Source organism: Lygodium microphyllum, chromosome 13 (genome assembly GCF_053477565.2).
Source record: "Lygodium microphyllum isolate KBCC chromosome 13, Lygodium_microphyllum_v1.1.10, whole genome shotgun sequence".
NCBI lineage: Eukaryota > Viridiplantae > Streptophyta > Polypodiopsida > Schizaeales > Lygodiaceae > Lygodium > Lygodium microphyllum.
The window spans coordinates 154,164,867-154,192,366 of NC_141147.1; the positions used below are offsets into that span (position 1 = coordinate 154,164,867).

Below are 27,500 nucleotides of genomic sequence, written 5' to 3' on the forward strand. Positions count from 1 at the left end.
TATGATCTCCTGTATGGACAGGGGTCATGCGATTTTTTGACGGAGGAAGAGTTGCTTGAGGCAATAACAGCAGGCCAGGTATGGAACCCAACTAAAAGTCTGGCTGCTATGTTGAATGTAAACTTATGATTGTGGATGTTGGCTGTAGCATGGCCATCTTTCTGTCGTTTTCCTGTCAGATGGAATGTTAGTTTCTAACAGTTGCATACTGCTTTCATAGATGAGTATATCCTTTGACTCGTCAAAACTGAGTAATATCTAGAATGAAGGCATGGTTCTAAATGGCTCTTATTTCCCAAGATGACAAAATCACCGCAGCCAGCTTTATCCACTTAAAGAGATCACCCCTGTAGTCTTTGATCAATCTTTTCCTCTGGGGTGTTTTTGTCCCATCTATCCTCATCATAGAATGCATCTTCTGATGCCTACTCTCGACCCTTTTCCCCATTCCAGTGAGGGCATTCACTTGCTGGTTCTCTTATTTCTGCTTACTCTATGTGTGGAGGATCGTAAATATTTGGGAGACACATGCTATCCCACAAGTGGGCCATCAAGATGATTGATTACTGGATTTACTACATATAAAAAAGTGCCTTTTAAGCAGGTTGAGTGGCAATAAAAGCAGTCAGCTATGGAGGAGGCTCTCCTTCGAAAGAAAGAATTTAGTTTCCAACAGGGAAATTTGAGGTATCATCAGGACTGTTGAGGTATAGATAAGTGAGGTTAGCTATTTTAATGCCAACCAATTGTTTCAACAAGATCATGTTAATGCCAATGGAGTGGTTTCATGCAAACCAGGGACAGGCTATTATGGGGCCAGGCCTTCGTGATGTATCATGTTGAATGGATTTGATGTGTTAAAGCAGCAATCCTTCCTTGCTTTAAGCAACTTTGTCTGTCCTTTAACCATTTGGATGGATAGTCTTCTTTTTTCCAATTCAATGCTGCATATGAAGTGGCACAAGGTGATGATTTGACTAGGCGGTATTAATCCGTTGTATCAGGTTATGTTGGTGGGTAAACAGAAAGTCCAAATGTTTCAAGTTAAGAGGTTCACCAATCCATATGAGCAGTTGGGTTGACCCAACAAGGAGGGCTATATCTTAGGAAAAGAAAATATAGAATAGAGAGCGATACTCCAATCTACTGTAGACTTTTGTTTAGGGGTCTAGAAAGGGACATGGTATCATTCACCTTGGTGGGAACCGGAGCTGACTGAAGATGAGCATCTCTTTGTGCAACAGCAAGCTGGGCATCTTCCTTCCATGTTGCCAATCTGTATTTTTTGTGTTTTAGTATGTGGGGTGGCCTGTTTTTCAGCCATAACAGCTGCATTTTGAGTGTGGGCACCTTAACCAAGTAGGCAGCAGTTCTACAGTACTAGTTGAGCTGTTGAGCAGCCAGATGACCGTGTTTTCCAGTTTTGGAGGCCCTCGATATTTGTGTTTTCACTGTTCAGCTAGGTGGCTCTGCTTCAGGCTGGTTGACGAGTTTCAAGTTGTCTACAGCTTGCGTTTTCTGTCCTAGCTAGCTGCATTTCATGTTTTGCAGATTTTTCTCCGTGGAAAGCTGCATTTTGACTTGCTTCAGGCTTGGACACTCTTGCTCTGATCTGCTGTATGCCAGAGTTGCAGAACAGCAGCCACATGGACCCTGAACAGGGAGGAGCAGCGTTTTTGTGTTTTGGTAGGATTCTTGAAGGATGCAAATGGCAAACCAGTACGATTGGGGGCATCAGCTGGATCAGGACTGCGAGGACCATCGTAATGATGACCGAGATCGAGCAGACACACAGCCGTGACTGAGGATTGTCATGAAGACCTCGAGGTCGACACAGTGATTGGGATATGGATTGACAGATGGTTGGCCAGGTTCCTTTCCAATCATCATCATATCATTCTATCCTTGTACCATCTTCCATGGTCACTAGTCTATGATTGGCCATTATGGAACCCCTCGTGCATGTCTGTCTTGCCCTCCTTTTCCACCTACCATAAGAGATGCACTACTCTCTAGGGTTATGTGCAATTCAAGTGCATTCTTGATTCCATTGATTATCGGATTTCATGATGGTTCCTGTTCCTTGACCTACCGTAAGTTTGGACCAGATTGGCATCTCTTTACCAAGTCTAGACATGTGGGTGCTTGGCATCCTGTGACTCACACCAATGCGTTTCATTTTGGGACTCTGGACATTTTGTCAATTGGCGGGCTAAACTAGGGGGCCCATATGCTGGGTCTGGACAATTAGTGTGCTAGTTGTGGCATTAGTTTGGCTATTTATAGCTTGCCCTCTTGCTCTACTCATTCTCATTCATTCAGCCCCTCTCCTCATTCTTGTCTCATCCCCCTGCCTCCATCTAACACCTCATAGTGATGTTTCAAGCTATTTGTTTGGGCTGACTGTCACAGCCTTGTATCATTCTTACTTTGGTCAAATGTGTTCCTTCTTTCTCCTGCATTTCTTTTAGTCTCCTTCTTCTCTTTTCGCTTTGTGTTCACTTCACTACACCTTCTCACAAAAAGTCGCTTTCTGGATTTCCCCATGATCCATATAGCACCTATTCTCATTAGATTATATCATGCTTAAAGACATTTTGGAATAAGGGATCAGTTCTGTATAAGGGTCTCCCCATGATTGCATGGTTATTTCTGCAAAGCATAGTTGTCTCCGTACATCGTATGATACTATTCTCACTGTATGATCCTTACGGTACCATACGATTAAATGGGCTGCTTCTGGCCACCGCGTTTGCACATACTCCCGAGTCGCGCGTTCTGTTGCCTTTAATCCGGCACGTTCGGCCTGCCTGCATGGCACTTTTTTGGGGGGTACGAAGCCTTGGGTACCTCATCTCACCCCCTTTTCCAGCTATGCACTCCCCTCCTAGCCCTCCTTGGATTCCATCAAGCTGGCATGCCTCTTTGATTGTTGATCCCTCTTTGACTCTTTGAACTTTGACCCTTCTCTCATCTACAAAAGGTGCTCCTCTCCTCCATGCTTCCACACCAATTCAGCAAGCATTTACCATTCTTATCTTCCTCTCTTGGATCTTGAATAGACTTGTGATTTGTCATTCTCATCTCCCATCCCCTCTTTCCCGCACCCTATCAAAGCATTAGCCATTCTCAAATCTCATCTCCCATCCCCTCTATCCCTCACCCTGTCAAAGCATTTGCTATTCTCACCTCCCATCCCCTCTCTCTCACTCTTGCTCTTTCAACTTTACCCCAACCCTTGAGCCTCTTCCTCTCTTTCAAGTTTCTAGAGTCGAGAGTCAAGCATCTCTCTCTCTCTCCCCCCTCCCTCCCCCCCCCCCCTCTCTCTCTCTCTCTCTCTCTCTCTCTCTCTCTCTCTCTCTCGCGCACTCTCTCGCGCTCGCTGTACAGGGGCAGATCAGCTCTGTGAGTTGTGCCTCTCTCTCTCTCTCTCTCATCAGGCGGCAGGCGTCAGGCGTCAGGTGGCAGTCAAGCGCACCGTCTTCGCCCGTCTCTGACCCGTCGCCCGTCACTACCCTCTCTCAATCGTCGCGCGGGCAGTCGTCAGGCGTCAGGCGGCAGTTAAGCGCACTCTCTTCGCTCGTCTCTGACCCGTCGCCCGTCACTACCTGTCCCCGCCACTGACCCGTCACTGTCGCCCATCACTACCCCAACCGTCCGGTCTATTCGTCACTTGCTCCCACCACGGCTCCTGCTTCTGCCATCACGCCACTCGGACCAACCGCTTGTCCGTACCCCAAACCTCCCGTCCGAATCCGCGACACTCCTCGTCCGAGTCCACTCAAAATCGGACTCCCTCTCGTCCGACTCAGACACTGCCACGTGGACTAAACCCCTTGTCCGAGTCCCCAACAAACGGATGTCCCTCGTCCAAGTCCCCGCCCTCGTCCGACCCGGACACGGCCTCGAACGTCCCTCGTCCGTGTCCCCGCACAATCGGATGCCACTCCACGTGTCCACGCTCCTTGTCCGAGCAGTCGCCGTCCCCCCTTCTCTCTTCGTAGCAGCCACCCCCCCTCTCCCCCGCCCTGCTACAGGCCTCCCTCACGCCCCGGACTCGGTACCCATATCACACCACCGCCACTAGCCCTGTCAATACCCGACTTTTCCTCCACCTCCCACCACCGCCCATCACGCATCCGCCTCCACAATGTGGCCAGATGCACACATCCCTTGAGGAAGGGATTGGCTCGAGCAAGACATCCTCGTCACCAGGCAACCGCACAAGAGGGGAGAAAAATGAGAAAAACTCAGCGATTTGGAGTAGCATTGACAAGGTGACAGACTACCACACAAGGAAAGGCATGGAGGCCCTCCGAGATGTATGCAAGGCGCATGACCAAGACATCAGCAACATCAAGGAGATCATGGCAGCAATGTGTGCGGAAACGGCAAACCAAATCAAGGAGGAAATAAGCACGAAAGTACAAGAATGGAAGAATGAAATCTATGCCGAGATCACATCACACTTCACCTCCTGGAAGATGGACATTGAAACGTCCCTCCAGGAGAGAAACAGGGTGATCGAAGAACTGAGGCACGAGCTCGATGAATATAGAAACCAGTTGGACCTACTCAAGAAGGAGGAAGGAGAAATCACCGAAACAACGCCCACCAAGGTGCAAACCGAGATCAACGAGCTGAAGACACAAGTAACAAAGGAGCTCAACACATGGGCGAATATAGTGAAACAAGCACAAGCCGAAGTAGGCCGAGAACTCCAAATGGATTGAGGTAGCCAAGAAGTCACCAACAAAGATGGAGGAGTTTGTGAATGCAGCATTGGAGGAGGAGAAAAGGAGAAAGCTTAGAGTGCTCCACATCCGGGTGGTTGGATGGAAGGAAGGGGATAGCCCCCTGGTAGACGCCAAGCAGATATGTGAAAAGCTGGGAGTAGAGGACCCTCAAATAGTGGAGAATACATGGCGCGTAGGGAAAGACCTCACCAAGGGAAGGCCTCTTATCCTCAAATTTGCCAACTTAGAATCGAGACGAGCCTTCCTCTCTAAAAGGACAGCTCTAAAAGGGGAAAAAGTCTACCTGGAGGATGACCTCACACCCGCACAGGTGGCACACTGTAAAGAATGCATGCCACAGATCCTGGAGGCTCGCAAAGCGGGAAAATGGGCAGTATACAGAGATGGTCGTGTCATCATCAGAGATAAACGCCAATGACGGGGCGCGGCCTATGAGACCCACCTGAGGTTTGCAGTGTGGAACTGCAACGGAGCTATGAAAGCAGATGCAGGATTATTCCAGGAGACCTTCACCGGCAAGGACATCGTCCTCTACACAGAAACCCACCAAAGCCCAGGCACCTACTTACCAGAAGTGAGGGGATATAGATGGGAGACGGCATGCCGCCCTAGAGCCCGAACAAAAGGAGGGACCCGAGGGTCCGGAGGGGTGGCTGTGTTGTACAGGGAGGAGTTACAGCCCATGGTGCAAGTCATGTGGAAAGATGAGGAAGCTCGGTTCATGTGGATCCAGATACACACAGATCGCCCCCAAGACATATACATGGTGGTGTGCTATTTCCCACCAGCACACTCCCCATACGCACCATTGAAGGGCGAGTCACCATACCTACCACTGTACGAAGATATCATGCACTACTCCAGCTTGGGGGATGTCATGTTGGCCGGAGACTTCAATGCATGCACAGCACAGAGGCAGACCCCCTTCTTCGAGAGCGAAGACCACATGTACAAAGAGATTGCACCGGAGGAGATAGGACTCAACCAGGCATCACAGGACACAGCTGAATGCACTGAATATGGTGAACACCTACTGGCGTTAGGGGGGCACACAGACTAGCCATCCTCAACGGTCTCGACAGATGGCCCGGGTCGGATGCCCTCACATGCTTCCCACACAAGCACGCGGCCAATTGCATCGGACGGGGGGCACTTTGAGCACCCACACAGAAACTGGGAGCAAGCACATCGGACTATATCCTCGGCCCTCTATCACTTATCCCTGACATCCAGTCCTTTAAAATATCACCTCGCCCACTCGCAGTGGTTGTCGACCATGCCTACCTGCAATTTGACATAACCTGCAGATATGACCTAAACCTCCCCCCTCCCCTCCCCCCCCCCCCCCCCCCCCAACAAGATTCCCTAGGTACCACTTTACTAGGCTAATTGCGAGCACATACTCCGACCATCTCTATTGGAGCCTGCAGGAAATGGACCCCCACGCACCCCTGGAGGAGGTCACAACACAGTTAGCATACACACTACACACCTCGGCTACCGAATACTTCCCCCACACATCCCCCCACTCCACCCCTCCGAACAAGAATGTCCCACAGAATAGTTGGTACGACGCAGAGTGCAGGGAAACCCGGCTTCGTCTTCAACAGGACGAAGCACGGGGAGTACACACGCATAAACAGGCACGCTTGATCTTCCGTCGTCTAGTGCGACGGAAGAAACGAGCCTACCTCTCCAAAGTGGAACACGAATTCTACTAGCTATTCTTAGGACAGGACAGCAAAGAGGCATGGAAGGCGTTTCAGGAACCCCGAGCCCAGACGCCCATCACCTCCCCGGACACTTGGCACGCATATGCAACCTCACTATACCAAGTACCCAAGCAGCCCCAGCAGCCCCGGCCCCCAGGGAGCAGATCCGAATCATCCACATTCTTCAGCACAAGGCGGGTTCGGGATGCCATTGATAGACTCCAAAATGGCCGTGCCCAAGACCACGAAGGCTTGGTAGTAGAGCATTTGACCCATGCTAGAGACATACTGGCACCTCTCCTAGCACACACGTTCAACAGAGCCCTATGCGAAGGCTTCCCTGCCAGCTGGTCAGCCAACACCATAATACCTATTCTGAAGGCCGGAGACCCCATGGTTCCTACGAACTACCGAACAGTCATGGTTGGCCATGTACTAGCCAAGCTCTATGGATCCATATTGGACCACGAGCTGAGCAAGTGGGCAGAGCAACACCAACATCGGGCGGTAGGACAAGCAGGGTTTAGGAGGGGGTTCTGTACCCTTGACCATATCCTCACACTGAGAGCCATCATAGAGGAGGGCAGAGCACATGGAAGACGGGTGTACTGCTGCTTCGTAGACTTCCGCAAGGCCTTTGACACAATCCCATGAGCGAGGCTCATGCAGAGACTACAGGAACTGGAGCTACCAACCGAAATGCAATGGGGGATACTGGCACTATACGAATCGGGAACGGGCCGAGTTCCGGCACCAGGAGGGCTGTCAAAGGAGATAACTAGCACCATCGGAGTCAAGCAGGGATGCCCACTCTCACCCACCCTATTTGGCCTCTATATTGATGAGATCTCAGAGTACATGGATAGATTGGGCGAGGAGGGATCGAGCCTGGGAGGGACACTGATACCCATCTTATTATATGCGGATGACATAGTCCTCATCTCCAACACACCCGAAGGGCTACAACGCCAACTAGACGCACTACAGGCCTTCTGCCAAGACAAAGACCTAACTGTGAACCTGGGGAAAACCAAGGTCATGATGTTCAACACGTCAACCCAGTGGCTCTGACGGTCGGTACCCCCCTTCACATATGGCGGAGAGACCGTGGACGTGGTCCAAAGATACATCTATCTGGGGATTACATTCTCTGGACTGAGATTTACCCTGAGAAAAGCCGCAGAAGATAGACTAACCCGAGGCTATGCAGCCCTCGGGTCAATGGAGAACCAATGTGCCCGCATACAGTTCCAGGAACCCCGGACAAAGCTCTGGATTTTTGACACCTTGGTCACACCAGCCCTCCTGTACGGGGCTCCCATATGGGGGTCGAGTCTCTACCACTCGCGGAGGGCCCCACAGGATCAGCCACTGCCTAAGGAGGAGGCCACCTATGAGGGATGGGAGCAGATGGAGAGACCCTTAATACTTATGATCTCAGGGATGATTTGAAGCAAGCCCTTCGTACCACATGAGATCATCCACGCAGAGCTGGGGGCACCGCTCCTCGTGGCTGAGGCCCTCTTCCAGACCGTGACTTTCTTGCGCCGAATATGGGACCTGCCCCGGCACCGGTACCCCAAACTCGCCCTGAAGTCATCCAAACAGCTAGCAACACAAGGGGACACTGAGTGCTGGTATGCCCGAACAGAGACCTAGCTACGGCTCCATGGTCTGCACATGGACCACCTCCCCCCACTACAATACAGCCTAGATTGCCCACACCTGGAGCTCAGCCGAGAGGAGGTGAATCGCATCACCAGAATGGATATCATCCAGACAGACATAGCCAGGATATGGGTGACCCCCACGTCGGAAGTAGGAACCAAGAAGGCTTTCTACCGAGAACACTTCTTGCACATCTCTCCGGATGGCTTCATCACCCGCCCAAGCTACATGGACACACACCTGTCTCACGGGGTCAGAAGTGCCATCGGATAGATCCGCACGTCCTCACACCAACTACGGGTCGAAACGGGCAGATACGGGGCCAACCCCCTCCCCCCAAAAGACCGAATCTGTCAGCTCTGCCATCTCGAGCCAGAGACAGAGGAACACTATATCTGTAGATGCCCAGTGTGCTACGAAACCCGGGGACGCTTCCACTGCCTATTTAGCGAAGGATTCGGACCACTCTCCAAGGTGATGGAATTTAAAGACTAGAGATGCTTGGGGCTCTTTCTACTGGAAATACGACGCCACAAAGACCACCTCCTACAAACCACGGAGCAAAGGCGAGGAGCCACCAACCAACGCACACTCAACGAATTCTACCAAATACCAGCTACCCTCCCCTCCACTGAGCCCCCACCAGCCCAACCGGCCTCCTGACCCCCGGGGACCACCTTAGAAATAGCCACAGCGAGAGGTAAAGCCCGGCGCCCACGCCCCGTCGGCCCCCGCCCCCGCAGAAGACACATGTCGAAGATACAAGGGATACTACGCCGCCATCGAAGGGTCTTGCCCCGCCGCTTTAGCCTCTTCATGTTAGACCGACCCATGCGGGACATCCTAGGATGAATACCCTAGGAGCAGTTTCACACTGCACGGGGAGTACCTCTAGATTGTATCTAGTCTAGATATCATTTTGTACCTACTCAATTTAGTTCAACATAGCATAAACGTTAGCTTCACTAGGACTTTTGAAATCTCCCAGACATTTTGTATGCAACATTTTGGTCTCATAGGCCAACTTGGCTTGTTGTAGGCGTTAATATAACTTTCTTTCTTTCTTTCTTTCTTTCTTTCTTTCTTTCTCTCTCTCCCCCTCCCCCTCCCTCTCCCTCTCTCTCTCTCTCTCTCTCTCCTCTTTATTCGTCATTAGCACCATGACTCGTGAGAAGCATGAGGCCTTAAATTTGCACGTGATCCATGTGGAGAGGGACACAAAGAAATCCAACTCCCACGATTGGACGTGCAAGTAATGCGCGAAGCGCTATATAAGTGGTGCAACTTGCCTTTTTCCAACATATTTTCAAGACGGGGGGCAAGTTGCTCCATGCAAGCAGATCCCTCAAAACATCATGGAGGAGATTCTTGCCAAGATGAGAGGGGGATCCACAAGAGGAGGTGGAAGTGGCTTATCGGCACCAACTCCTATGCCTACTAATGAGGAAGCATCGAATCTGGGCATATCTTCAACCGATGCGGGAAAGGTCTCTACCATTGGTGGTGAGGGCTCCACATCTGCATTCGGCTCCGGTAAAAGACAAAGAGTGGAGGCTCATGCTGCGCCAGAGAGACAATCCTCTCTCTCTCAAGCTCGTGGTCATGTGTGTGGATTGGTTACCTTTTCTTAGAGAAAGGCAACGACTTGTGGACATTGAAATTGCACGCACGGTGATTGAGTGCAATCTAACATTCAATGTCCTAAAGCAAGAGCAATGAAAGATGTTAAAAGCCATTGCCAATGTGGGTCCATGTGAAGGATGCACCGGTGTCACATACAACGACATGAGGATGAAAAAGTTTGATGAAGAGAAAGAGAGGATTGATAGAGCCCTTGATCCTATTCGGACCGCATGGATAAAATATGGTTGCTTCATTCTCACCGACAAATGGAGTGATCGTAAGAAACGGGGCATCATTAACATACTCGTCTCATGTCCACTCGGCACTTACTTTTTGCAGGCCGTAGATATCGGCAAGAGGGGGAGAAAAACGATGGGCACATTCATCTACCGCCACATTCGACAAGCTATCATTAAGGTATACATTGCCTTTTAAATTTGTTTCACTTTCTTTCATTATGATAATCGATTTATGCATATTTGTCTATCTCCCTATTCTAATTTCTCTCTAATATCTATCTTGATTCTCTCTTTTCCCTTGGGCCCCAACCCCCATCTCTCTTCATTCTTGAATCTTGAAAGTTGAAACTTGAAAGGCTCAACTCTCTCTTTCTCTCTCTAACCTCCAAGTCTTGTTAGTATACTTGCTTGTAAATTGTAAATTGTAAATTGTGGTTGTAGGTGGGCCCATTCAATGTGGTGCAAGTGTTACCGACAATGCATCGAAATGTTGGCGCATGGGCCGTTTGCTTGAGGCCGAGTTTCCCATGATTGTATGGACTCAATGTGCAAGTCATTGTTTAGACTTGCTGATGGGGGACTTTGGGAAGCTCAAGTGAGTGAAGAGGGTGGTCCGCAAAGCTACATTAATTGTCACCTTTTTCACGGTAAAGATAAAGGTGCTTGCGATGTATCGTGAGCATAGCACTTTGGAGTTGAAGAAGCCTTCTTCAACGTGCTTTACTTACATGTGGTTATTGTTGGAGTGCCTTTATGAGGTGTGGTCGCGCCAGATAGTGGTGTCCACTCTATGGAATGAGTGGGATGAGCATGAGACAGAGGAGGCCAAAGCCATGCAACGCTTGTGTCTTAATGAATAGTTTTGACAAAAAGTCCGTGCCATTGTCATTGTTGTGACTCCCTTCTATAGGGTGTTACGTAAGAGTGATTGCGAGGGGTCCACCATGGGCCTTCTCGTTCACTTCTTTAGAGCAGCATTGATGGAAGCATGTGCTTGTACAACGATCACAGAGACATAGCGTGCACATGTTTTAGAGATAACAGAGAGGAGATGTACATGGATGTATAAGCCCATCCATGGTTTTGTCGCATTGGTACATTTGGCCTACAAGTCACCGGCAGTCTTGAATGATAGAGAGTTCTGTTCGGACCAGCTTGCTTATTTGACTCGTGTGGTCCTTGTGGATGACCACAATGCATTGCTGGAGGAGCTAGGATGCTAGGCATAGATCAGAGAGGGCATGTAGCTTTTGCTTCTTCCACTTGTTAGAGGAGAGGGTCACTTGTGAAGCCTTTATTTTGGTGGCAAAACTTTAGATAGGCATTGGAGACCCTTTAGTACTCAGCCATGAGGGTCCTTGCCCAGGATTGCTCTTCAGGTGTATGTGAGAGAAACTAGAGTGCCTATTATCTCAATTACACAAAGATTCGCAATTGACTTAGCACACAATAGCTAGAGCGGCTAGTTTATTGCCGCATTAATTTACGCATGATGAGGGCTATGATGAAACTTTGAACTTTGAAGTTTATACTTTACAATTTAGACTTTAGGATTTACAATCTTATGTGCATCACTGCATTGTGTAGGTGAATGTTGATACATTCAGACACTCTTCCAAGTATACATGAGGAGGTGGAGGAGAGGATTTTTGTAGAGCTCTATAGTAGAGAGATTATAGCAGAAGATACTCGTGACACTCATAGTCAGCGTGCTCGTGTGTGAGGAGTTCGAGTAGGTGGTAGCATGGGCATGGTCATTCGACGTTCTCCAATATCGAGAAGTGGCTTGCAGACATATGTAGGGCAGGGCTTTAGTAGCTTACATATTGTGCCTTATGATAACATCCCCCCCTTGCCTACACAGCCGCCACCTAGGGAGCCATCATTTGATGATGATGGTAACCTCATCAGTGAAGATGAGTATGAGTGTGTCTTATCATTCGATGCCGAGGAGTCATCTTCAGAGTCTCTTGATGAGCACTCAAATGGTTCTGATGATGTTGATGATGATGATGATAGTGATGCCTCATCATAGATTCATAGGTCTTTCTCTTTTCTATATCTACTATCATTGTATCCACATGCATGATAGCACTATGATACACTAGACTATAGTTGTATCTCATGTTTTGCGCAGCCCATGCGACTGCGATGGTCACCCTCATGTATTCATCTTATTTTGTAATGAAATGGCTATTTCCACTTTAAACATGTATTCTATCGTTTAATGATTTATGGTTTTTGTTATTTAAAAAAATCATCTTAATGTTTTTCGCACTAATATCGTACCGTAGCTTATAAATTCATAAGGTACCATTTAGTACCATATTTTATCATACCGTACCATGTCATACCTTTTGTACTTGACAACTATGCTGCAAAGATATCGTATTTCTTTAAACTGCTTTGGTGTGAACAAACCTTATCACGAGGCACTTGTTGGTCTTTCTTTTCTCGGTGTGAACATCCACTTTGGGTGTAGGTTCTATACCTTAGGATTTGTACTTTTCTTTTCACTCGTCTGTTAGTGAAGGTACACTTGCATACACGGTGTGTTTGTAGTCTCTCACCCTCATTCTTTTTTTTGCCCACCTTTTTCTCTAGCTCTACCTCTATTTCGACAATTGATAGCAAAGTGAAATATCTTATTTGTGGGATTGGAGCCTTTTTGCCAGGTGCATTGCGAGTCATTCACTCAAGTGCTCTCTGTTCTTGCTATTACTCCTCTTCTATGCAACCTCTTCTTCTATGCATGTAGTTTCTTGTGTGTTGAGAGGAATGGCAAAGAAGAGAAGAATAATAAAAATCAGTAGTATGCAGCAAAAGAATTGAAATGATGGAAATTATTGTTGTTATGAATGTCTCTTTGGTTGTAGCAAAAGCGTTTGCTCTCTTTAATAGCATCCTTCTCTCCCCAATGCTCTTTCTTGATGCCATTTTCATTTGTCTCATCTCATGCCACGTTGTTTTGCCAGGCAAAATTTGACACTTGCATCTTTTTAAATTTTCAATCCTATTCTTGGCCTTAATCTCAGTTCTTGTGCCCTTGCCAATACATGTTCTTGCCCGCTCTTTCAAACTTGGTTTTGCTTGATTGCTCGTCAGGATACCTTTTTTCTTTGTTGCTCTTTTTCTCTTGACGTTTTTATGTGTAAGTACACCGAACAATATTGAAAGAATGTTTAGATTTGGTACTTGTGCATAGATAGTTGGGATAATAATGGGAAACAATAATGATTTGTTTGGATGCTCTTTGTGGATAACAAGCTGAACGGGACCTTCCCATGTGGGTGTATATGATGAAGCATGTCCTTGGTGGCTAATAGGCTATAAAATAGTCTTATGGGGATCGTTGCAGATCTAGGAGGCAACAATAATGTATCTACTTCTTGAAGCTTATTGGTTGTTAGATCAATTTCATCCACAAAATTTGCTATTGTTAGGTATGGAGCTCATATGTGACCAATAGGCTATGGAGGATGAAGCTCCATGAGAGAGAGAGAGAGTTTGGCACGCGGATGGTGCCGATGACGGATAAAGAGGCCACAGAGAGAGAGAGAGAGAGAGAGAGAGAGAGAGAGAGAGAGAGAGAGAGAGAGAGAGAGAGAGAGAGAGAGAGAGAGAGAGAGAGAGAGAGAGAGAGAGAGAGAGAGAGGATCGGACGACGCGATGGCGGATCTGCTTCCCCCGTGACCTGACGACGAACCACCTGTGCGCTGCGGGCGATCTTCCCCCGGACCTGCGTGGAGGGTGTCGGCCCTGACGTCCGCAACCTGCCGTCGCCTGGACCTTCCTCCTACTTTGCTTACTGACGGCCGCGACCCTCGTCAGCACGTGCCGTTGCTGCGCCCGTCAGTCTCGCGTGCCCACGCCTGTCGCAGCTGCCAGAGCCTCTCCTGCTCGTCTAGGGCAGCCGGTCGCCTCCTGCAGCGGAATCCCTAGCGCCCCCTTTCTGCCGCCCTGCTCCTGGCACCGTCAGGAGCAGACGCCCTACTCCTGGAGCCGCCAGCGCGTACTGCTCCTGGCGCCCTGTCCACGGCCAGCTGCCTTGTCCCTGACACCCTGTCCACAGTCGCCTGCCACTGACGCCCTGACCCCGGATGCTGCTGACGGATCCCTGCCCGGCACCCCAGCCTGTCCCGTCCTGCCGTGGAGACCGCCAGGCCTTTGTTCGCCCTTCTGCCCCTGCACGGTGACAGGTAAAGCTCCGTTTTCATTCGCTGTCCTTGCAGAGTACACCCCTGGGCAGCGCCTCTGTACAGAAAAGAGGGAGAGCAAGAGAGCCGGCAAGAGAGAGGGCCAGTCCTCCTTCGAGTTCAAAATCATCATATACGATGGCTGGTTTGGATTTGGATTTCATAGATCAAACAGTGGCAGCACTTGGCCCAGATTCTGATGCTGAGGAACCTGAGGATATGGTTCCGTGCAACGAAGAGATGCCCCCTGGTCCCGACATCTAGCCTGCGGGTAAACGTACCAAGCATACTTCGGAAGAGATAGGTGTTTCTCAGGATCGGTCCTATGCTCAGGTTGCTTCGGATCCTGTGGACTCTCAGGAAGTGGACTGTGAGCATTTGCTGGAATTTGCAAACACTTTGCTTGGAGATTATGTTCAACATAATCAGGAAGTCTTTTCTGAATCTGCACCTGACGATGTTCTGGACGCCATCGTGGACCTAAAAACTATCCTACACTCCTTTTCGGTATTTTATGATCGCGCTGTGATACTCTTCTTCACTGGTCGAATCCCGTTGCTTTCCCGTATTCGCCAATGGTTGCACAATCTGCTACAAGGGGAATGTGTTGAAGAGATTTTTGTTGGCTCCCGGGGTTTTTTTGAGGTCCTGTTGAAATCGGAGACGCACCGCGCTGCTCTCCTGTCTAAACTGCCTTTGTTTTTTGAACGCCGGTTGGTTCATGTGGTTCCATGGCGTCCAATGGCAGATTTTCAGCGTCTGCTGCAACGCGAATGCCCTGTGTGGGTAGAGGTGGAAAATTGTCCGGCTATTTATTGGCCACTATTGAAGGATGCTATGGCCGCTGTGGGCACTGTTCTGGTCCCTCCCAGTCTCAAGGCTGTGAATCGCAACCGCTTGTGTATGCTATGGGACACGGCAAGAAAAAGGCCTGCCTGGTTACGCCTTAATTGCTCTGGCATGCACCCGTTACACTTTCGTTTGAAATGGGGCAATTTTGCAGGCCATTGCTTTTCTTGTGGACAATTGGGGCATTTTATGGCCGAATGCCCGGAACAGCAACACACTTCTGATGTTGGCCATGCTGCGCCGCCCATGGAAGATATGGTGTGTGATGCCTCGTTGCTGGATGCTACCCATCAGCCTCAAGCTCTGGCCAAAGGTAAACAAGAGGTTTCGGGTCTGGATTCCAGTGCCACTAATTGGGTTTCCTCTGCCCCCCTTCGTCAGCCCGCCAGAAAAATGTATTCGGATCGTCCAAAGGGTCCCCCTGCTAAGCTGGCATTTGATACCAGAGGTAATGTCATTACCCCGTGGGACCGTCGTTATTCCCGTTCCACCCCCAAGCCAGCAGATATGCCGTCTACTTCCAAATCTGGTCCTCGGAACTCTTTTGCAGTGTTGGCGGATTTCTTGGACGAGGGCGTCCCGGACATTCTCGCTGACAAAGTCAAATCGAGGCAAGCTGTGCCTCGTACCTGATTTTGTTTTGAATACACATGAAAATAGCCACGTGGAATGTGTGAGGAATTTGTTCTCGATACAAGCAACATGCCATGTGGACTGTATTGCATGAAAATCAGTGGGATGTCCTGTGCGCTGTTGAGCACAAGAGTCACGGTGAAGCGGGAAAAGTGGTGGATTGCCATGGCTTTCGATTGTTTTATGCAGGGACACAGGCCATGCATTATTCGGGTGTGCTCATGATTGTCCATAACAAATATCAGCCGGTTCTTATTAAAAATGATGTTCATGGCCGTTTTTTGGTGATTGAAATTTTATTCGAAGGGGAAATCTTATGGCTACTTGGCCTCTATGCTCCGAATGATTCCTTATCTCGTCGGGCGCTTTGGTAGACTTTGCAGACCTCCTTGTCACTTGGCAGATGGGGCTTCTTCATGGGGGACTTCAATATGTGTGTTGATTCTTCCCAGTCCACATCGGAGCATTCGGTGATGGACGCGCCGGAAAGTCGTATGTGGCATGCGTTGGCTCTTGCTGTTCTTAAGCAAGATCTCTGGTCCTGGCTACACCCGTCTTCTACAGGGTTTACTTTCCATTCTGCCCAGTATGCAACAACATGGTCGCGATTGGACCGTATATATATCATGCAGAATGATGATTTTCTTCCCGAGCTGCTCGAAATAAAAGTACTGCAGCAATATGCCTTGTCGGACCATTTCCCTCTGCAGCTTGAGCTGCTTGCACAACCTGTTGCACCTTTCAAGCAATTTTTGGAGAGACTTCCTTTGCGTTTCAATTCGTCTTACCTGAAGCATGCAATCTTTCAGGGCTATATGCAGCAATTGATTGACAGATTCCTCTTGGACTCCTCTTGTCAGGGCACTGCGTCATTTGAAAGATTGCTCTCTAATGTGCAGCGGGTTGCTTGGCAGTATGGGATCTATCATGCCTCTCTTTGTCGGCAGCGTCGCAAGGCAGCTGAGGATATGCTGGCTTTGGTCCGTTCTCTGCTGGTGGACACTCCGGATGATGCATTTCTGCTCGCACTGGCCATGCGAGTGGCTGATCTTATTAAAGAATTCCACTTGAAATCATATCAGCAGGCCAAACTGCAACATCTGACAGAGACTCTGCAAGATAGTGCATGTCAGACCCATAAGTTCTTTCGAGCTCTCCATGCCTCTCCTGCTCGGGAGAATATGACCAGACTCGAGGATGCAGAAGGCCACCTTATCCTGGATCCGCAGACTATTGTGCATATGTGCAGGAATTATTTCCGTGATCTTCTCGGCTCCACTTCTCCCCCTTCAGACCAAATCACTCAGGCCGTTCGGGTTTTTATGACCTGGTCCGCAATCAGCTTCCGTAGGACATGCAAGCTACTATGGAGTCCGATATTTGTGAGGCAGAGGTTATGGACGTCTTGTTACACTTGCCCAAGGATAAAAGTCCGGGTTGGGATGGTCTCACCAATGAGTTCTTTGAAGCTTTTGCTACCCAACTGGCGAAGCCATTGCAGGCGTTGTTTCAGCAGGTGTGGCAAATGGGGATTATGCCTTCCTCATGGAAAGAAGGCCTTATTAAACTGCTTCCCAAAGTTCCTTCGCCATCTAAGTTGACACAGTGGCGCCCCATTTCTTTGATGGGTTCAATGTACAAAATCTTTTCCAAAGTAATGGCGAATCGGCTTCATAAGCATCTCCTGGCCATTGTGCACCCTCTACAGTATGGTTTCATTAAGGGCCGAAATATTCTGCACAATGTATTGAATGCTCAACTGGCTATTGATTATGCAAGGCATTCTAATCAGGAGGTAGTACTGATTCAACTGGACCTGGAAAAGGCTTTTGACTATCTGGATTGGTCTTTCGTGGCTGAACTTATGTCTGCTATGGGCTTTGGTCCCCGGATGTCGCGTCTAATCTACACCATCAGCGCTGCAGCGTCTTCGCGAGTCATGCTGAACGGAGGTGCTACGGAGCCATTTGTACTTGCCTGCTCTGTCAAACAAGGATGCTCTTTGAGCCCTCTATTCTTTGCCCTTGCGACACATCCAGTTATTTCCATGTTATCCCATATGGCAGCCTCTTCTCAGTTGGCCGGTCTGTCGCTTCCTACAGGACAGCACTTCATTAGCCAATCCCTGGCGGATGATACTTTTATGATTTTGCGTGCGGACAAGGACAACCTTCGACGAGCATTGGATGTTTGGGGCATCTTTGGTTAGGCGTCCGGCCTTCGTATCAATGCGCTCAAATCAGCCATTCTCAGCTGCACGGAGTCGGACTTGCAGTCCTTGGACTGGCAGGGTCTGGTTGTTCCTCGTGGCTCCATTGTCAAGCACCTTGGGTACCCTTTGGGTGTTGACGTTCCACCAAAGCAACTTCTGCAGTGGATTTCCCAGAAAATGGTGGCTAAGTTTATGTATTGGAAATCTCAAGCCTGGCCCTTCCATATTCGCCTCAAAGTGGCCCAGACAATTATGTTGCCAATGCTCACATATTTCTTGCCATTGTTGCCCTGGACTACTACGACTCTGAATGCTCTTACTCAGTCTATTCGCTTCATGCTATGGAAAAAGGACTCATTGCATGCAGGTATTTCCTAGATCTCTTGGTCGCATGCATGCACCCCCAAACACATGGGTTGCAGAGCTATTTTGGATGCCCAAACTCACATGCAGGCACTCCGTTGGTCTCTTTTCCGCGCCATGTACTCGGATCATCATCCATGGGTCGATATAGCCCGTTATTTCCTTGAGAGCCATGGACTTCTACATGGCAATACCCAAATCAGGAGTTCTTGGTGGCATGTTCTTAATGCTGATTCGCGGTTCTCCAGTTCTTCTTCGTCGCTGCTTACTCATTTGGTATGTTCCTGGAAACGGGTCCTCCAGAAGGCTCAATGGCATCCCGCGGAGGATCGCTCGGCTACTAACTCTTTTCAATTGGAATTGCTGGCAGTCTCGCGTTTACTTGCGTGGGAAGGTAAACATGAGCTTAGACCACAATTCAACCGGATGGCCCGTTTGGGCGTGTCTTCAGTTGCGGATGCCACCCTTGCCAGTCGCAATGTGCTTATATCTTTTCGTACAGCTAGGAGACTTTTCAGGATCCCTCGGGGATATAGGCCTTTATGGGAACAGCTTTTGCGGATGCTCTAGAGCAGACAACCTTTTCCTGCCCTTGCTTCAGATCATCCCTGGCAGGATTGGGACCTACAAGGCCGGCTGACTTTAAGCAAAGCTTCTGCTAACCAAGTTTATCATATTTTGATTAAAGATCATCAATGGCTAGTTACCAAAGCGAATGCTTTATGGGGATTACGTAAATCCCGGTCATGGTGGAGGGCAACAGTGATGGAGGGCTGGTTGAACAAGACACCCTTCAAATGTAAAGTCTTTCTTTGGAGAGTGATGATTGGTGGTCTTCCGCTTGTGTCGGCTCTTTCCAAGCGACGAATCTCCAATGGCAAATGTTTCTTTTGCACCACTGCTGTGGAATCAGCCCGCCACCGATTTATTTCTTGCCCCATCGCAAAGAAAGTCTGGTTATTTTTGTCGGCTGTTTGGCAAGGAGTGGTTGGATTCACCCTGCGCCCCTTTGATTGGGTTTTCGGGCAGCCCAAATACCCCACTCCTGCACAGCCACATATGAAGCTCATGTATCATTTTCTTCGATATTGGGGCTGTTGGCATAACTGGACCATTAGGAATGCTTTTCTTTTTGACTCCGCCTATAATGTTCAGCGGCATATTGCGAGGCTTAAGGGCCTCTTGTATTGGCAGTTGGATCTTCTCCAGCATTTTGATTTGCTCTCTAGGGAGGACTTACGTCCCTGGCATATGGCAATTTCATCTGCATCCTTGCCATAGCATTGTAACTTGTAGTACTTAGAACCTTTTCACATGATGGCTTAGATGGTCGTCATGTATCTTGTAATCAAGTCATCTTGTACTTTTTTTCGTAATTAATACAATTACCTTTTACGAAAAAAAAGAGTTTGGCACGCGGTGGCTGGTCTCTCGCTACGCCCCTTTGATTGGGTTTTTGGGCAGCCCAAATACCCCATAGCGACACGGCCACATATGAAGATCTTGTTTCACTTTCTTAGATATTGGGGCTGTTGGCATAACTGCACCATTCGGAATGCTTTTATTTTTGATTCCGCCTCTAATGTTCAGGGGCATATAGCCAAGCTTAAAGGTCTCTTACTCTAGCAGATAGATCTTATTCGGCTCTCCGACTTGCTCCCTCGGGAGGACTTACTTCCTTGGCATATGGCAATTTCCGCTGCCTCTTTGCCATGAATTTTTGTAACTTTTTTTGTTGTTTACTTCTTGTAGAGAGAGAGCGAGTTTTTGCATACGATGGCGTAGAAACATCGTGTATCTTGTAATCATGTAAACTTGTACTTTTTTCGTAATTAATACAATTACCTTTTACGGAGAGAGAGAGAGAGAGAGAGAGAGAGAGAGAGAGAGAGAGAGATACAATAATGTGATAAATGTTGATGAAAGTACAAGAGATAGGGCTTCCACCTACACCTTTGATCCTTATTTAATGCTTAGTGATGCAAAAGATGTTCACACCTAAATACGCACTTTGATACACAATAATATGTGTTCATACACAGGGATAAATACTTTGATACATAATAATATGTGTCTACACATGGGGATAAATAAATCTAACCTACCCCCCTTTGGGTCATGGGTGGTTGAATCTGTGACTTGAAGCATATGAAAAAGGAAAAGGGAAGGTGTTACCTTGAAGAGGTAGTGCCTAATTCTGCACAATGATTTTGGAAAAGGAGATACATAAAATACACAATAATATGTGTTCATACACAGGGATAAATACTTTGATACATAATAATATGTGTTTACACATGGGGATAAATAAATCCAACCTACCCCCCTTTGGGTCATGGGTGGTTGAATCCGTGACTCGAAGCATATGAAAAAGGAAAAGGGAAGGTGTTACCTTGAAGAGGTAGTGCCTAATTCTGCACAATGATTTTGGAAAAGGAGATACATAAATGAGAGATACAACGTGAGGATGACATGGTCTATGGAGAAGCCGAGGGACGCGAAGTAAGACATGGTTCTCAAAGGTGCGTATGCATGGCTTAGAGGTTGATCAAAAGCCAATGTGGCTCAAAGGCATTGGGCACATGACCAAAGGTCAAATACATGCATATAGCCTTCAGGATCAACTTAGAGGTCACATGAGTAGTGGTTGCAATTCCCCTTGAAATGTAACTCCTAGTGCAATCATAAATGGAAAGTACAAATCTTTTTGGATAAAAATCTAGGCAGAGTATCCCACACAATAAATGGATGTGTTCGGAAAGGTCTTAAGAAATGCATTGGCATGGTCAGTGTCTAATTCCAAAACACATTATTTATTTATTTATGATCTAATTGGAAACGCATATTGATAGAGTTCATAATTGCCAAGAGACAATGATTGAATAGTAACATTAAGGGTCTTGTCAGATATAGTAGGTGGCTCATCAAGGTCACTATTTGATAAGGTATTAGGAGTGACATATTGAGCGTGTTGCTTGTCTTGCTGCTTATCTTTCTTCTTGTAGCATTGGTCAAAAGTGTGACCAACATGCTTGCAATATCGGCACTTTGGTGGTTGTTTCTTGGTGCAGAAGGTTGCTGGTGCTATATCAGCATCTTTATTGCGCCTTTTGTCATCCAAAAGGATGGTGACCATTTCTTCATATTTCATCTCTTGAGCCACCTTGAGAGTTGTCATGGTTTCATGGAATTGTGCTTCTTTCATCAAGCTATTAAGAAGTACAGGCTTTTTATCATCATCTAGATGGCCATTGAGAGTGGTCAATTGTTGATAGAGAAGATTAAATGATCGAGATGCTGCTTAAGAGTCTCTGAAGGATTGTGCATTGCCGCGAATGTGCTTCAACTCGTTAGTGGAGATGACTCTCCATGTGCCCTCTCGCATAAGTATGAGTTGGATCTTTGTCTTCCATATGGAGGATCCAACGCTCTAGAATTTTTCAATTGTGATGTCATATCTCGACATCCTGATGGTAGATGCCATGGAGGGAGCTCAAATTGAAAAAGGGTCAAAATTTAATGAAGAAATTTGGAGAAAGCAGGCTCATATTTGAAAAGCCCCAATTTTATTGGGTGGATGACGAGAAATTTTGATGAAATTTTTTTCATGAAATTTGAAGAAATTTTTCTCATAGCTGAAAACCCCCAAATTGTGCATGAACTGCCCCTCAAAGTAAAATTTTTAAACTTTAATTAATAAGGTTTTAATCAGAACCTTATCTCTGCTCGGCAGTCAACGGGCAGACAGGTGGGTCCTCAGATTGGGAGCTGACGGCCGCTTGTTGACGTGGCACATGTTGGGACAGACTGATACCTCTGGACTAGGGTGCTGCAGGCAGACCAGCCACGATCCAACTTGATGGCCAGGACAGCACAAACCGACAGGGACTTGATGCAGACTGGATGCGTGTTCCTGAATCTGACGTGCGCACAGTCAGGTGGCGACCCTTCAAACGTGGCGTTGGAGTGACAGGCAATGGACAGGCAGGTACGTGGCATGACCTGTAGGCAAACTGGCAGCAGATGCACAAGGGGTAGCGATTAGTTCTTCTGATTCTTCTCTCTCTCTTCTTTGGTGGCACATCTGAACATGGCAGCATTGGAGACTGCTCTGATACCATTGTTAGTTATGGAGCTCATGTGTGGCTAGCAGGCTATGGAGGGTGAAACTCCATGATTGAGAGAGAGAGAGAGAGAGAGAGAGAGAGAGAGAGAGAGAGAGAGAGAGAGAGTTCTTACTTGCCCAAGTTTCCCTCCCCAACCTCTTTGAAACAATGGAGATCTATTTCCGTTATGGGTTTGTTATATAAAATCTTCTCCAAAATCGTTGCCAACAGATTGCAAAAAGTTTTTCCACACCTGGTTCATCCATGTCAATATGGTTTCATTAAAGGTTGGAATATCATGCATAACATCTTGAATGTTCAATTGGGAATTGACTATGCTAAAGCTTCAGGACAGCAAGTAGTTATGCTTCAGCTCGATATTTAGAAGGCATTTGATCATGTTAGCTGGCCTTTTTTGCGGCAATTATTGTCTACAATGGGATTTGGGTCTCGCATGGTTTCTTGTTGACACTATTGGTCAGGGAGTTGTGGCTCATATTGCTCTTAATGGAGGGATCACGGAAAAAATTGCCTTATCTTGATCTCTTAGGCAAGGCTGTCCTCTCAGCCCTTTGCTGTTTGCTTTGGTTACTCACCCGATACTCTCATTATTGGATAAGTTGGCTGATCAAGGCGAGATAGCTGGCTTGACTTTTCCCAGTGGTACTCAACTTGTGGGTCAATCTTTGGAAGATGGTTCTTTTATGTTCCTTAAGGGTGATCACACTAATGTTAATCGGGTAATGGTGGCGTGGAATCTTTTTGCTTTGGCATTTGATCTTCATATTAATACGTAGAAATCTCTACACTTCTCTCCTGTACGGAGATTGATCTGCAAGCCTTGGGCTGGCATGGAATTGTGATCCCAAAGGGAAATATAACCAGACACTTGGGATATCCTATTGGTGTGGAAGTAGCACCTTGGGCCTTATTGGATTGGATGGCCTCTCGGATTCATGACAGGTTTATGTACTGGAAATCTCAAGGCTGGCCTTTCCATGTCAGATTGAAAGTTGCTCAAAGTATTATGATCAGTATGACATTATTCTTTTTGGAACTAGTTCAGCCTATTAGGTTTATGTTGTGGAAAAAGAAGGTGAACTGGTTGGATCAGGTTTGGATTTCGTGGTGGTAGCATGTGACTATGCCTAAACGAATGGGGGGAGCAGCTTTGTTGGATGTTAATTTGCATATGAAAGCCTCAAGGTTGGTCCTTTGGCAAGCGTTATGTGCACAGAGTCATCCTTGGTTGGACATTGCAAAATTTTTCATTGAAAACACTGGTATCTCTCATGGTAATATGGTTATTCATGCCTTCATGTGGCATGTGCTCAACTCCTCGAGGCCAAATAAGACTACCTAGTCTTTTCTCCTTTCTCATTTGATTGCATCCTGGCAGGAGATCTTATGTTTTTCAGTTTGGCATTCTCCTAAGATTCGCAAGGAGACGAATTCACTGCAAGGGGAGGTCTTAGCCTCCTCCAGGTTGTTGGATTGGTCGAACAAAGATTTGCATAGACTCAAGTTTAATCGGATGTCTTGTTTGGGGTTGCAGAATTTTTGATGGTGTTATTCCTGGGCAGTCTTGTCTTTACTCTTTTCGGCGTATTCGTCAACACTTTTGGGTACAACGTGGATATTGTAACATCTAGTCATCATACAGGTCAAACTTCAGAGGTTCTCTCCTTTACTAGTGCTATATCCATTGTGTCCATGGTGTGACTGGAAGTTTGTGATTTCGGATGATTTCGAGAAGAGGTCTGCTAACCAGATATACCGTCAGATGGTGGAGGCCCAGAGATGGGTCACTACAAAGGTGAATAAATTATGGCATATTAGGGATGGCAAAAAGAAGTGGCGGGAAAGATTCCTTCAGCTTTGGAAGTCTAAGGTTCCCTATTAGGGGAAAGTCGTATTGTGGAGATTGTTGATTGGTGGTCTTTCAACTGGAGAGGTGCTGCATGCTTGGAAGATCTCTGCTGGTCGTTGTGTATTCCGCACTACATGTGATGAAACATTGCTTCATCTTTTTGCCTCTTGTCCAGTTGCACGACAGATCTGGTGTTTTATTTCTTGCATGTGGCTCTCGATGACTCAGCTATGGATAATAGCTCGATCATGGATTATGGGAAAGTTGCCCTCCTTGCCTTCTTTGTTTTCTGATTATTCCTGCTTGTTTCAGTTCCTTAGATGGATTGCCTTGTGGCATATTTGGCATACTCGGAGTGCCTTTATTTTTGATTCGGTCTTGGGCATCCATGGTCATGTGGCCCATATTCGAGGTTTAGTGCTATGGCAGATTTCTTCTATGATATCAGTTGACCTGGTTCTTCTTGACATTGCTGCCCCCTGGCGCCTATTGTTCGCTCTACACCAGTAATGTGATTTTCTCTTTGTGATAAAGTCTTAATAGTCTTTCGTTACTTTCTTTGAGGACGTGATGGTCCGATGTAATAGAATGTAGAGAGAGAGAGAGAGAGAGAGAGAGAGAGAGAGAGAGAGAGAGAGAGAGAGAGAGAGAGAGAGAGAGAGAGAGAGTGAGTGTGTGTGTGTGTGTGTGTGTGAGTTTCTTTGATGACCTGATGGTCTGATGGTCTGTATCCTGCTTCTCAAGGTTTTCTATTATTAGCGGGTTTGTTCCTTACTTAGGCCCCGTTAGCATATTCTCTGTTATACAAATCAGGCTTAGGGTTTAGGGTTTAGGGTTTAGGGTTTAGTGTGTGAATTCAATCACAATCAATGCAGATCACACTCCCTTTGATTGATTTCAACTAGTATTAGCTCTCTTGTACAAGTGGAAACCACTCAGAATGGTTTGCTCTAGGTCCCCTTTGCATGATTGATGTGTTGTGTGAAAGATAACAAGTTCAAGTTGTCAATTCAGGCCTCTATTGTGATGTGGTTAGTGACCACAGTCGCTCCTGGACTGTCAATTCTAAGCTCTCGAGTCAATCGTCTCCATTGCCCTATTCACTCACCTAGGGATCTACTAGGATGTCCTATAGGTAGGGCTTGGTCCCTACAGGGTCTAGGAAGGTTGGAATTTGCCAAAAAACTAAGGTTCGATTTTCATGTCCAATTTGCAAATTTATGGTTCAATTTCCAAAATTGGAAATCCGATTTAGGGCTGTCCGATTCTAGAGCATCATCTAAATTGGACAAGCAAGGCTTTCCGATGTTGGACTAGCCAAAGTTTGTCTATTCAAACAATTTGATTATGTCCGATTTTAAAAATTGGATGGTCTGATTATTATTCTAGGAATCAAACGGTCCCGATCGTGGCTGTGAAAATAGGCACAAACTTGATAAAAATCTGGCACAATGCTCGCTATCCTCCCTCCCAGCCTCTAGCAAGCTCCAAGTTCAAACAACAAGGAGTTAACAATCCAACCAACTCACCTATAGCATGGAAATGCGTCCAATCACACGAATTGAAGCTTATCTTTCCTCCCTACTACCTTACAACAACCTGATGCAACAGAAAGTAAGAGATATAGAGAGAACGCTAACCTGATGGTCTGATGTAAATATCTACTACTGAATTCAATTATCTTCACAAAAAAAAAGAGAGTTCTTGTAAGTACACAACAAGCTGAATAGGTTGATGTGATAGATGTTGATAAAAATACAAGTGATAGGGCTTGAATATATAGGTTGAGGTATCCACCTACACCTTTGACCCTTATTGAATGTTGAGTGGGGTAAAAGGTATTTACACCCAAACATGCACTTTGACACACGATAATGTGTGTTTACACATGGGGATAAATAAATCTAACAATTATTGCTCCCATTGCAGCACAACTATGTAAAGATTGTAGAAATGCTTAGGCACTTGCGCTTATTGCCTTGTCCATAAAATGGGCATCATACAATGTTTTTGGTCATTCAAGATTGCAAAGAGTGCTTGGGATACACTTGCATGTTTTTGTCAAATTAAAAACGAGCTTCTTTTGGCATGGTAGAGAAAACAATTGGATTTAGAAAAGATGCTAGAAGTTGATTGACATCCATATTACTCGAGTTAAGGATTTGAGGATTTGTAGGAGAAGCTTGTTAACATTGATAAGATTGTGCCATATGGTCAAGCTTGTTTGCATTGTGCGTAAGGGATTGCTTGAGTCCTATAATGGATTTTCTACTATTTTGATACTAGTTGCTAAAGGCAATGCTAGTCTTTATACATGTGGTTAATTGGTTTTGTTTTTTATAAAAAAGGGTGGCTAATCATCTTTCTTAGAAGAATTCTACAAAAAAGCACATGTGCTCAATAGTCTAGCTAGAGTTGTCCAAAAATTAGAAAATAACTATACATAGAAGCCTCTCAAGACAGTCTAGGGGGGGATGCTTCATTCTTAATGTATAGAGTGGGAGTAGTTGGATTGTTTTTGAACCCTTTGTTGGCCAAATATGCATCAATTTTAGAGTACCATGCACGAGGAGCCTATTTGAGACCATAAAGAGCTTTGTTTAGTTTGCATACCATGTGCTCTTTCCCCTTAACCACAAACCCTGGAGGTTGTGACGCATAAACATCCTCATGCAAATCCCCATTCAAGAATGCTGTCTTAATGTGCAACCGATGTACCTTCCAACCATAAGTTGCAGCCATAGCAATTACACATCTCACTATACTCATACGGGATATAGGAGCAAAAGTCTTTTCATAATCTATGCCCTTCTTTTGTGCATAGCCTTTTGCTAGCAACCGTGCTTTGTACTTGTCAATGGTACCATCATTCTTGCGTTTGAGTTTAAAAATCCATTTTGTGCCAATGGCCTTCTTGCCAAGTGGTAAATCCACAAGATTCCATGTAGAGTTAGCGACAATAGAGTCTAACTCATCGTGGATGGCTTGTATCGAATGTTCATCTTGTTGAGCTTCGTCCAAGGAAGTAGGATCACTATCATCCAATAGTTAGCTCATAAGCATATGCTCATCACAATTATCTACTTTTGTAAAGTCAGCCAGATGTGCTTCCCTTGCATCATGTACTGTGTCTAGCAGCCCTTCGAGTGTGTTGAGCTAAAGGAGCATCCATTTTACTCTCCTAGAGAGTTTGTAACAGCCATCTTGGGACTGTTTTTGTTGCATTTACAGCAGCCCTTTCATGCTGTATATCATCTTTCAGTGCATGTGGC

The 27,500-nt window shown here is 46.7% G+C and overlaps 1 protein-coding gene and 1 pseudogene across 2 annotated transcripts in view; both read left to right on the forward strand.

Annotated features, from left to right (window-relative positions):
• The window catches only part of LOC148027379 (putative polyribonucleotide nucleotidyltransferase 1, chloroplastic), an 89,953-nt gene that overhangs the window by 37,395 nt on the left and 25,058 nt on the right, over positions 1-27,500 (forward strand). For both annotated transcript variants that reach the window (XM_087691954.1, XM_087691955.1), the window contains exon 8: positions 22-78. In XM_087691954.1, the coding sequence (XP_087548080.1) occupies positions 22-78 (57 nt within the window). The remainder of the gene's footprint in view (positions 1-21; positions 79-27,500) is intronic.
• Positions 5,233-7,540, forward strand: LOC148027380 (uncharacterized; annotated as a pseudogene).